At 35.9% G+C, this 13,000-nt stretch overlaps 1 protein-coding gene across 2 annotated transcripts in view; it reads left to right on the top strand.

Annotated features, from left to right (window-relative positions):
• Nucleotides 1-13,000, top strand: part of LMBR1 (limb development membrane protein 1) — a 60,206-nt gene extending 47,206 nt beyond the window's left edge. For both annotated transcript variants that reach the window (XM_010712392.1, XM_031553848.1), the window contains 8 exons: nt 2,955-3,035; nt 4,002-4,078; nt 4,302-4,379; nt 5,209-5,282; nt 5,522-5,612; nt 7,075-7,141; nt 11,249-11,410; nt 12,539-13,000. In XM_010712392.1, coding sequence (XP_010710694.1) covers nt 2,955-3,035; nt 4,002-4,078; nt 4,302-4,379; nt 5,209-5,282; nt 5,522-5,612; nt 7,075-7,141; nt 11,249-11,410; nt 12,539-12,621 — 713 coding nt within the window. In that variant the 3' untranslated portion in view covers nt 12,622-13,000. The remainder of the gene's footprint in view (nt 1-2,954; nt 3,036-4,001; nt 4,079-4,301; nt 4,380-5,208; nt 5,283-5,521; nt 5,613-7,074; nt 7,142-11,248; nt 11,411-12,538) is intronic.

Genomic DNA, 13,000 nt, shown 5'->3' with positions numbered 1-13,000 from the left:
GCCTGAATGTAGTCAGGGGTTAGCATGAATCTCTGTTCACACAGGGTTGGCTGGGTAAAACATATCTTGAGGAAGAGTTTTGGCTGTGTGAGCTGTGCCCTTCTTTCTTAGTGTGGATGTAACTATTGTGGCTGTGGTGTAATTGATAAAATTTCATGTAAACCTCCTCTTATTTGAACACAAATCTATCTGGGAAGCTGCTTGTTTTCTTTGTGAAAATGAATTTTCTCCCTTCTCCAGTATCGAAGTGAAAATTGGAGGGGGAGGTGGGAGGGGTTTGATCGCGTTATCTACCCTAGTATTTTTATCTGTTGAAGAGATACTGGGATTTGGGAAAATGTTTGTTTCCAGTGTATTATATTTCAGTACCCACATCACTCCTGCAGTTGAAGAATAAAGCTGGGACTTTTTCATATTAAAAGAAAAAAGTTGCCTTCAGCTATTAGTTTTCCTGAATCCAAAGAGACGGGTGGGGTAGGATCAAAAATACTTACTTGATCAAAGTTATTGGCTCTGAAGGTATCCTTACTTATGTAAGAAAGATGAAAGGTGTTGTTTTTATTGCACGCTAGTAACAGTGTAATTTTGAACTAATTGGTGTTGAACTGCCAATCACCTAGGGGGAATGCAAATAGATACTCTTACAATTTCCTTTGAGGTACTGAAATCTTATGTCGGGGCTGGAAGAAAAACAGAATAATACCGTTAAATTGACCTTAAATGAGCTGCTTTGTGGCTTTCTTGGAGAATCCCTTCTAACTTTTCATTGCTAGTCCAAACAAGTCTCGTCTACCAATTTGATTTATTGGCTAGACAGTGCTGACATTGAACTTTGTGCATGTTTGAAATAAAGCTAATGGTGTAGAGCTTTTAAGAATTTAGCTGCATCCTTTTCAAACACTCTTTTGACTGATCTGAAGCTTCACCTTCCCTGCTCATAAAATATCCTTTTGTATAGTAACTTGTTTGCTACTTTTAAGGAGGAACCACAACAGCACTTAGATACGATTCAGAATACGTATGAAGGTGTCTCATTAGAGATCTAATTTGATTATGCTGACTTTGTTGGAAAGATTCCCATAGATATCAGTCTTGAGCTCTGAGTTCTTATATTGAAAGGGAAAAAACTGCACATATCTCAAATAAAGGCTTCCCCTAGAGTCCACTAAGTCAATTACAGAGAGGAGAACATCAGATGCTAACTTTTCTTATTTTAACTGCTTCCATTAAGGTTCTGGAAACTTTTTCCACTGAGCTCTAAAGCTACGTTCTTAATTCAACTTACAGTAATTAGCTGTTCCATAAAACACTGTCTTAGGAGTAGGAAATGCATCAGCTTATTTTTATAACGATGATGAGACTTGTTTAAAAATTAAACATGCAGAATAACCTTTGTTCTTAAAAAAAAAAAATCTGACACAAAACACCACCATATTTTGATGACTGTTTCATTTCTCAACATATATTTTAAATAATGACCATTGCAGACGCTTCAGTTCAAGTCAATGAAAATTGTTAGAACTACCAGCATTTATACATCTTTGTGGTAAGTTCTAGGATTCGAGATCGTCGTAAGATTCGAAGCCAATGTAAATATTATCGTATCAGTGATATAACACGCATAAGAGAGATAAATTTAAACATCACACGTTTTTGATATAACACATTTCCTTTGTGTTAAAGAAACATGCAGTGAAACATTTCAGAAATGGATTTCTGAAAGATTTTTATGCTGAAAATTTCTGCATTGAAAAATTCCTACTCAGAGTAAATGTTTCACCAAAAAAATAAAAATTTAAGAAATATGCTTGTTTATTTTAATGTTCATTTAGCATGTCACACAGCAGAATACTGCAAGAATATGAAGGATGGAGGATGATAAATTTATCTTCTTACCTTGTACTGAATTGTTAGATTGATCAACAGAGAAGAGAAAATAAGGAAACAATGAAACTGGACCATAAAGTAGTGTTAGCGTGCCAGCAATCTACATGCTATCTAGTTTTTGTAGGCAAATTATTGAGATACGAGATAAAAGCCTGTTCATGCTATTAGTCTCATAGAAATTTATTAGCATTAAAAAAAAACCAAAACAGCTGGAATGTATGGCAGGTTAACCTGCCATCAGACATGAGGCCAAAGGTAGGGGATGGCCAGCAACTGGAGTCAAGGGAAGAAACCTAAGTGTGCTTGCACTGGGAAGTTTGATTGGCTGAAGGAGAATTGGAGTTTGAAGAGGATGGAGAGGAAAGATGGGCTGGCTTCCCTATACCTACCTGGGGGAGGGGAGGAAGACTTGATGGTTAACTTCTAGGCAGAAGATGAGCAAGGCAGGGAAGTACTGATGCTGTTGAAAATTTTCAGCTGGTGTAAAGGGAGGAGTTTGAGGAATTAGTTATTAGTGACGTGTATATGCTATATACTGTGAAAGAATGGAATCTAATGGGTGGCTGTGAGGAAGATTGAATTGTGGTTGTTGGCAGGAGCTCTGCAGCACAGAGTGGCTGACTACAATGGGCTGGTGGTACAATGGAGATGAGGGTGGAAGGTAGAGGTAGAACAGCAGTATGGAGGCTAAGAGGCTAAGAAAGGAGAAGGAGAGATAGAAGTTGAAACTGGAGGTCCAGTCACCACCTGGCTTAATTTGGGGGCAGAAGTGCATTTTGTCTTTAAATTGCTAAATAATAATGCTCTTGAAGGGCATCCAGAGATTCTTTGCTTCTTGATATGGTAGTCATATGGAGCCAAAAGAATGAGGCATACAAGCCATTCTATGTCAGGCTGCCACACCATTAGTGGTTTTTAAAAAATAGTTGAAGAATATCAGAAAGACACCTGCAGCTTGAACCCACAAGTGTTAATGTGATGTCTCCTAAATCTGAATATTCACAGTATCTCCTGCAGTACTATATTTGGTTCCATCCAAAACATAATAACGTCTTGTGTTTTGAAAGGGATATCTTCCACATTGGAAAACCAGACAGTAGAGTTGGAACGGGAGCTTGAAAAAGTGAAGTGCAAGAAAACAAATCTAGGTAATATGCTTTTCATACTGTTCCACATGGATAGCAGTTTAAGAGACTTTAAGGTACTATGTTCAGTTTGCAGTTTGCAATTAATCAGTCACCTGATTAATTCTGATTGTTTCTAATTAAATATGTGCATTTGCAGTCCTTTCAAACTGTCGTTGTTCTAGAATTGCCTTACATGGAATCGTTGTGTCTGCCTAACAAATGTTTTAAAGAGAGAGTCTGATTTGGATCTTAATTTTAACACAATTATAAAGAAATTGTAATACTTGGCATCCTGGCATAGAGATCAGTAGCACAATCATTTTTGTGTATTGTGACATTTGTGACTATTTGGCAGCAACCCAGTAGGAGTCTCCCTACTTATTCACAGGCTTGCAATACTTTGCATTTATCAGTGTGCAAAGGTAAGACTGAAGTAAGAAGCTGTTGACTTTTCTTTTTGGTCGTACTGAATGTCAGTATGTCTAAAGTATGCTAGTCTCTTATTTTGTCATTTATAAGATAAAAGAAAAAAAGTTTAGATATTTAAATTCCCTTCTTACCCTTGAGTTCATATTAAAATATACAGACAGGTCTGCCCTTTATTATGTATCTCAATATTCAGTGTAATATTACCTTACAGAAGCAAGGCCATTATCTAGAAGACTTTATGAACTGAGTAAACAGAGTGTTTTTAAATTCATTTTAGTTTAACCTCTGATGCCAGGGGAAAAAATGTTATGGTGGAAACAAGAAAGAAAAATTTGCTTCTGCACTTCTCCCTAACTTTTCTCAGAGGAGTCTTCATTTTTGGGCATTGCTTTGTACCTCTCTTCAGAGTGGTTATTATGATGAACTGGTTGTTGTCAATTTGAGAGAAGATTACTTTCTTATCCACATGCAAGAGTTTATAGAACCCTAAATAATTGTTGCTTGTTTTACTCTAAGCTGATTGATGTTAATATGCTTCTGTATTTCTCTTCTGAACAGAACGTCGGAAAAAAGCTTCTGCTTGGGAGAGGAATTTAGTGTATCCAGCTGTTATGATATTACTACTGATTGAGACAGTAAGAATCCCGTTTTTTTAAAAGGAAGAGTAATGAAGAATTCTTCAGTCATTTGGGGATGTTGTTTTAAAAATTCTGGGTGATATCTTTAAGCAATAAACTCAATATTTTTTCTGATCATTTTGAAAGAACTTACCATTATGAATTCCGATGAGGATATATACACTCGTTGTTCAAATGTGGAATGCTTTTAATTAATTAGATTGTTTCTTCTTCTTCATAGTCCATCTCAGTCCTATTAGTTGCTTTCAACATTCTTTACCTGTTGGTTGATGAGACTGCAATGCCAAAAGGATCAGGGGTAAAGTAAACTTCTCTTATGCAATTTCTATAGTCTTGGTAACACTTTGGAGACTTTACAAAAGTGCACTTTGAAACTTTATGAAGTTGCTTCTGGGTTTCAGCTCTGCTGAAGCATTTAGTACACATTGTGATATAGTGAGTTCTTAATAAAACCAGTTCATAATCTTTACAAACGTGTAATGATCAGTCAAGTGAATAACTAATCTGGAGTTTTGCATTCTTCTGGGATGATCTACTTTTATATAGACTAGAAATGTTCAGTTTAAGAAAAAAAAAAGGTAGTAAAGAAACCATACGAAAAGCCTTTCAGATCATTGTGTTCATTTTTCAAACCATGTTTTTTTCCTCCTTTATGATAAACAACCAAAATACTTCAAGAAAGTAAAGAATAGCATACTGAGTAGTAGTCCTTTTAATCGCAAGGGTATGTAAATTGGTAATGCTTTCCCCTGCCTGTAGCTATATGTGAGGTTGCAGAGCTGTAAAAGCCATTGAGTTTGTTGGCTGCACTGTTTGTTGCATTGTGAACAGCTGCTCGTCTTTAGAGATCTCCTATTTTAGTTTCTGGAGTTCTCCACTAGTACGGTGGATAGATGCAACATGCATGAATTGCAAAACTTTGTAACTTCCAACTTAATGCTGCATTTCACTCAAATTTGAAAGCTAGATGATGCAATTGCAAGGGATGTGAGGCTTGCAGGTTATAAAGCATCAGAATGATCCTTAAATAATTAAGAAAAAGCTTTGTTTCATCTAAGATGTATCATTGAACTGTGCAGATATGTTGTGTGTATGTTATTAAATTATGCAAAGTATTTTTCTCCTAGGGACCTGGAATAGGAAATGCATCCCTATCCACCTTTGGTTTTGTGGGAGCAGCACTTGAAATCATTTTGATTTTGTATCCTTTCTTTAAGAATTCTGTCTGTTAACAAGCGTTCTGTCTAGCTTTCTGGGACACTGGTGATTTACTAAGGCATTTGGAAAGAAGAAAGAGATAGGTCAGTTCTTCTCAAGCACTCGAAGTGGTTTTTTTTGTTTTTTTTTCCCCCTTCTGGTTCTTAAGACTTCTAGGAGACTGCTGAGGACTTGAGTGAAACTTACATTCTTTGGAGGTTCCTTTTTCCTTGATTCTCACAGCTATCTCATAGTATCCTCTGTCGTCGGCTTCTACAGCCTTCGTTTTTTTGAAAATTTCATTCCCAGGAAGGATGATACAACTATGACAAAGGTAAGGTAAACTCTGTGATGGTGACAGCCCCCTCCTCTGTCTTGCCACCCAAGACAAACTGACTCTTTTAGTTAGTAATTGCCCCGAATGGCTCATTTGCAGTGATCATTATTTGTTTGTAAGCTGCGTAAACACAAACTGGAAGATTTTCAAAATGCTGAATGAGTGGGAAAAAGGATGTGCTCTGTTTAGTTTGGATGGCATCCATTCACTTGTTAACAAGCTCTGCTATTCCCAGCTTTTTCCTAGCTATAGAAAAGCTGGTGAAAGAACTTTTTTCAAAGGAAATGTATTGCTAATGAGTAACTTTGATTGTGCCTAACTGTACTTCAGAGAGCTTGTTTCAAATCTGAAGAACCTGGTTGCTAGAAGTAATACAGACAGAGTAATTCAAATTTGAATAATTAAACTAAGACTGAGGAGGTCTATTCAGCAACATTTTGCAGTTTGAGGCTAATTTGACTTTCTGCAATTTAGCACTGGCTTGAGTACAACAAATGCTGTTGCCTAATGCTGAGGAACATGTTTGGTTTTTTTTTTTTGCAAAATATTCCCAGAGCTGACAAGGGGACGTGATCAGTTACCAAGAAACAGATGTTGTATTTAATTATATATTAGTGTGTTTCACTATGTAGAAAAGGTATTGGATAAAAATGTTTTTACCTTAAATTATTGGAAAGGGGGAAGTAGGTAAACATGGAGTGATTACAGTAGATTACTTAGGGATTTAGAATATTCTTAATGTTTGTGTAGTTTGTTTACAGTATACAGAAACAGTATAGAAATAAATAGTGATGCATGAATATCTACCCTCTTTTAAGGAGTTTGGAGTTCTTTAGAATTCTGATAGAATTAGGGCTGAAGAAAGTGATCCTTCCTAAGAGAAAGAAGTTTCAATTACTCTTTATAAAAGGCTTTACAAAAACTGGAGTAAAATCTAACAGCTGTGATTTTTTTCATACTATTTAAAGTGGTCAACAGGCATTCAATTGAAAGGAAACTCTTTGTTGTAATTTTTTTAAATAATGCTAATCCTGCAAGCAGTTAAATACAAAGCTTAAGCTGATATATCAGTCATCTAGTTAAGCTCATGGAATGGTTCTTTTCTAAACAGTTTGCAGGAATTAAATAGTTGATGCTTTGCAACATAGTAGCTTTGAATCTTAATGCTTTAATTAAAAATAAATGAATACATATTTGATTTGTTTTAAACTCTTGGATGATCAATTGTGCAACACTGTGTGGAGAGGTGTGACAGAGGTAATCAAGACTACCAACAAGTTGTAGAATTCTTAAGGTACATTTTGAACAATATTTTATGCAATTATTTTTCCTATATCTTGACCAGATTTTCTTGTTTTTTTTTTTGTTGTTGTTTGTTTGTTTTGTTTTTTGTTTTTGTTTTTTTTTTCCTTTAACAATCCTGTTTATCATCTCAATGCTATTTGACATATTCAAACAGATAATTGGAAACTGTGTCTCAATCTTGGTGCTGAGCTCAGCTTTGCCAGTGATGTCAAGGACACTGGGTAAGTGAAGAGTAGAGTGTTATAATACAAAATATTACAATAAAGGGCATTTAGTAATGGATTAAAAAAAACCCAAACAACTGAGCAACAAAACGTGTAGTTGCAACTCTCATGCTGTTGTCTGTGTTTGGGACTCTTTCTATAAGATGAGATGTTTATTATATTGACGAATGTGCATTTAAAAAACAGCTGCAGTGAATTTTCTGGAGAATACTTTTAAAAAGACAGGTGAGATTTCAAAATTATTGAAAGGAGATGTGAAGAATACATGGTACATACAGGGCAGAATAAAATAGTTTTATGCTCACTGTCAAATTACAGCCTTTTGTTTTTATGGAGAAAATACATTTGAGGATTTCAAATATAAAATGAAGTTACGTTAAGTGGACATGCCTTCTAAAATAATTTAATGAATCTTTGTTGATTAATTCTATTTGGCACTGTGATAACCAGGCTACTTTCATTTTCACTGAAGTCTTCTTGCACTTTGCATTCCTTCAGTTTTAAAATGCAAATCATATGAATCTAACATTGCAGAGTTGAAGCAATTCTCATCTTTTGTTTTTTTTTAAAGAACCAGCAGTAGCATTCAAAGTGAACAACGTAGCCAGTTGGAAAGACAAGATGTTCAAGATGTTTTGTATCTTAGTTTTGTTGAATTAGTTGATCTTCAGCTTGAATTCTGAAACTAAAGGTCCACAGAGCAGCAACTTGTACTACAGCAGTTCTGTAGCCAATTATTTCCAACCAGAATACAGTCAAATCAAGAGTAGCTAGTGTTTTCCACTAAGCTATACTGTACATTTTTGTGGTGTATGTCTACAGATGAGTGTTACGTACTAAATCATTTCTTTAACATAAAGAAGTGTAACTTGATTAACGAGTGAATGACTGCAATGTAATGCGTGTGGGAATGTTGAATCCTAAAGTATGCACTCCAGAACTCGCATCTTAAAAAAAGAAACAAACACAAAACTGTAGCAAAACTTGAAATAAATAAAGGAGTAGGTCAAGTATTAAGGCAGTGTTAGCATACAGCTAGTTTAAGACCTTCGTACAACACTTCTAGTGCTGAGGAAGATTTTGTTGAAAAATTAGTGTGTTAAAATAGAATTGTAACATTAGGATTGTGCTCGCTGCCTTGCTGCATTAATCATTTGGGTTTTTTTGTTTTTTTTTAAATCATTGTTAATGATCTATGAGATTAACGGTTGATAATAAGTGGTTTCTGTGGAAGAAAGTATACATGCTGGGTGCATTGTTGTCTCGTAGGAAACAGATTAATGGTAAAACTCACTTAAAAAAAAAAAAAAAAAAGGCTGACAAATGAAATTCCTGAATAGTTTGCCATAGAGATAAATAAAAGAAGAAAAAAGATGGAACAATTAACACACAGCTAACAAATACACAGACACAGCTGTCCAAACAGGATTAATAGAGTGTGTTAGGGTACAGTGAGTCATGTGGCGCTTTGCAAAAATATCAACATGTGTTCCACTACATGCTACTGCCCTGTGGGACTGAAAAGGTGAAAAGAAAGAAATATGTTAAGCAGATTCATCGTCTTTTCACATCATTAAATAAGCATGTTTCTAGACTGTACAGAAAGCACTAAATATTATTGTTGTGTGAAAGGTAAAATAGCAAAAGTCATCTGATACATGTATGGGACCTTCTTCAAGTTTTAAAGTGGAAATAGCAGTTTTTTAATGTTAAACAGCATGCTTATGTGGATGAGCTGTCTCTAATCTTTCTTAGTCCATGATAGCTTTTACTAAGCTAAACTAATTTTATCAGAGCTTTTCAGCCTTAGTAGTCTTGCTTGAAAATTGTTTCCCACAAGCACTGTATGAGTGTGAGGCAAGTGGAGAACAGGGCACTTAACAGACAGAAATATAGAAACAAAGAATTGTGAACTAAATGGAATTTTCTAATATGATGAAAGCTTTCCCAGAATTCTTCTCTTGCTTGTAATAGTAGAGCAAAATGTGATACAAAACTCATTTGCAAATATTGTTTAAAATAGTGTTTCTTTTTTAACCTGAATAGTCTTTTTAAAACCTGATTTTTTTTAAACCTGAACAGTTATTTAGTGCTTCATTTGGGAAACTGTCATTAACTTTCATGGATAAATGTCTACTAGAGCTGTAGCTTTCAGTTCTGAGCAGCTTTTCAAGTTGTGGTCTTGGGAACTTGTTTTTTTTTCCCTACAGTCTGTGTAGATTGTGCTTCTGAGGAGTCACAAAAGCTTGTTAACCTTTTCCCCAGCACGCCTACAGAATGATGCTGTCTGATTTTCTCATGAGCAGTGACTTTTTTGTATTTGTAAGGGGAAAATGTGTAGCTTATGTTACAGAAGTGTTGTGCTTCATTTTTGTTTGTCCTTGGAACTCCCACACCATTGCCAGCTATTCTTCTGAACCCCTTTGTGTCCAGATAAATTCACCCAATTTTCTGCCTGTTTTGTTTCTTCTCCTTTGAGGATCTGGAAGTCTATACATTCAGGTTTGACCTTCTGAGTTTTCCTGTAGCCTTGCAGCCTGAGTAAAACACTCTGCTGCTTTGAAAATGTTCTTAAAGGCACTGTTTGGCTTCAAGTGTGAAAACAACTGTTATTTTTCAACTGTTTACCACTTATTCAGTCAGCTTGTGCTTCATTTCTCTTGCTTTATTTCTGCTTGCCTCTCTTTTGCTGTTTTGGTCAACTTTAGGTTGATTTTTTTATCCTTTATCCTTTCAAACTTTTCTCATTTTCTTCATTGTGTCATGGATTGCTTGAACACAGAAGTTGATTCAATTTTTTTTTTCAATTTAAATGACTGAGTACAAGAAACATCTGCCTTTTAATATGATGATGTCTGGCTGAGGAGTCTTGAGGGTCTGAACCCAGGCTACGGCACAATGAGGTTTGTAAGTGCTGAGCTTACTTTTGAAAGGAAGGTAGCTGACTCCTCATTCTGTCTCTTCATTTAGCATTACTGGTGAAGTTGTAGTTCTCAAAGGCCTCGGTCTTTTCAAAAATAAGATGATAGAAAAATATTCCAGATCCTGCAGGACCACTTCTAGTTTCTGATGCCTTTAGATCTGGCACAAGGTAGGCTTCCTTCCTTCACAGTATTAGTCTGAACTGTGAGAGCATGTAGCCATGGCATTTTCTGAGTTGAGTTTTTAGGTATGTAACATGTCATTGATCCTAGACAATCATTATTTGTGTATTATAGAATCATAGAATGGCTTGGGTTGAAAGGGACACCAAGGATCACCAAGTTCCAACCCCCTGCCACAAGCAGGGCCACCAACCTCCAGATCTGGTACTAGACCAGGCTGTCCAGGACTTCATCCAACCTGGTCTTCAACACTTCCAGGGACAGAGCATCCATAACCTTTCTGGGCAGCCTGTTCCATTACCTCACCACTGTCTCTGTAAAGAATTTCCACCTGATATCCAATCCAAACCTTCCCTTCTTGAGCTTGAAACCATTCCTCCTTGTCCTATCACTGTCTCCCCTTGTAAAAAGTTGTGAAGATGACCTGTTGGCCCCATCTTTCAGCCAGGCTCTTTTCCTTCTGTGCAAATACAGGCGGATAGCTCTGGGAAGAAAGCTGTGGATGGAAAGAAGTCTTTAAACTTCAGTTTCAAAAGCAGATGCCTTGAAGAACACAGACATACAAAAGCTCAGTGTTGTAGTTCTCATGGAACCTGTACTGCCTGTGTTTTTCAACAGGAAAGTCCAGAATGTATTTTATCGTTTTTCTGAAATAGATTTCACAGGAACTGAAATTTCAAGCATTTTTTATTCTAGTGTTGACTTTTCCCAGTTATCTTTATTGAAACTATAAAGGCAGAATTCTTATTTAGCGTAAGGAGTTACTTGAGCTCTCATTATTCAAACATTTTGCTAGGAAACCTAAGAAAGCATTTTGCTAAGTGTCTTAGTTTTATGGTAGTCAAAGAGGCAAATGACTTGATAGCATTTTCTTGTCTATTTAACCACGTCTTACTGTATGTAGTCTGAAACTACTTCACTTCCTCAGAGTGATAGTTGTGTGTTTTTCTGAAAATGAAAATCAAGGTTTTAATGCAAGTCTCAAATTCAATTTTAACAGGAATTACTCGATTTGATCTGCTTGGAGACTTTGGAAGGTTTAACTGGCTGGGAAACTTCTATATTGTATTATCTTACAACTTGCTCTTCGCTATCATGACAACATTATGTCTGGTCAGAAAGTTCACTTCTGCTGTGCGAGAAGAGCTCCTGAAGGCATTAGGTAATAATAGTTCTGGAAATTTTGTTTGTACTTCGTATTACTTTTCTCTAGCATTGATAACTTGTAGTGTTACTGTTCTTCCATGTTGTGAAAGCATAGAACATGTTCTTTGCTGCTCCTGAGCATGCAGAATTCTGAATGTATATCCAAGTGTGAACAGTGGTTGTCAGTGATTCTTAGGGAGAACTTGGCATTTATTGGCAATTGAAAGGCAGAAGTAAGAGATTTTAATCTTTCTTCCTGTCTTTTTACCCTGACAGAGACACCTAATCCTTAAATTCTTGTTACATGTATTATATTGAGCTGCTTTCAGATTCTGCATTCCAAAATGTAAATGTTCATGTGCTGTGTTTGTTTGTTTTTCAAAGCAACTTATTAATTTACTAAAAATAGGTTAGTGAAAGTCTCAACTGCTTTGTTTTGATGTTTTTTTAAGTGCTGCATGTTTACAAAGTCCTTGTACAAAATGTATGGGATCTTAATAACTGGCTGAGTAACAACTAGAGTTGATAACAAGATTTTGATCAAATCATGCTTTCATGTTCAGGAATTTGCAAGTCTGACCATACAAAAAAGGTGAGAAAAATATTTGGTACTAAGAAGTTGTTACTGCATCTCATGTCAACTAATGAATGAAGCTCCTTTTTACAACCATAGAATAGTATTTGCTTAAATGGAATGGACTAACAGTGGAACTTCAGGGTTTGTTTATAAACATGGACTCAGTTTGCAGTGTCTAAAAGGTACTTGTATTAGTTTTCACTGACTACTGCTTTCCGGAGTTGGGAACTTGCTGAACAAAATCCTAGAATGAGCCTTTCTTCTGGAGGCAATTAAGTTAGTTTCAGAGCTACTAAATAGGGCACTGCAAAATGGCTGATACTGTAGGACTAACAGAAGCTATTCTGTCTTTTTTGATGTTAAGTTTTCAAGCTCCAGGGCAACAGGTGACTAGGGAAGTAGTGTGTAAATCTATCCATTGATTTTTATGCTAAAATAGTTTCAGAGAAGTTGCACAGTTCATTTGAGAGAGTACTTAGTTGAAGCAGTTTTTAGTTTGTATGTATTTTTCTGAATAGCTGTATTTGGAATAATTTCATTTTTTTCTTATTGTGTAATGTTTTTCAGGATTAGATAAACTTCATCTGTCAAACAATCCAAGAGACTCAGAGACAAAACCGTCTGCAAATGGGCATCAGAAAACACTGTGATTGACAATCACCTGCAATCAACAGAGCTGAAAACATCAACCTCATGGCATTCCCGTCATCTCATCAGCTCTTTTATATTGTTCTTTTGTTGATAATCTGGGTCCAGCCTTGTCTCATTTCTTGATGCTGTGTGCTTCTGAGGAACTTAACTGTATCAGATTCTTCTCTTTCCAGTTAACTTTTGGTCTGCTTGTTTATTTCCCAGTAAGTTAATGCAGGAGGTGCCTTGAAGACTGGAAGCTGAAGAGAATAATTAATTTCTTTTTATTGACAGTCTCATATCCTTAGATACAAACCTGCTAGCCTCTGAATGCACAGTATCTCCTGTGTAATGCAGACACAGGTTGTAAAGAATAACTTTGGGACTTTTTAAAAAAAA

The sequence above is a fragment of the Meleagris gallopavo genome, chromosome 6 (genome assembly GCF_000146605.3).
Source record: "Meleagris gallopavo isolate NT-WF06-2002-E0010 breed Aviagen turkey brand Nicholas breeding stock chromosome 6, Turkey_5.1, whole genome shotgun sequence".
NCBI classification, from domain to species: Eukaryota; Metazoa; Chordata; class Aves; order Galliformes; family Phasianidae; genus Meleagris; species Meleagris gallopavo.
This window is presented reverse-complemented; position numbering and strand designations above follow the sequence as displayed.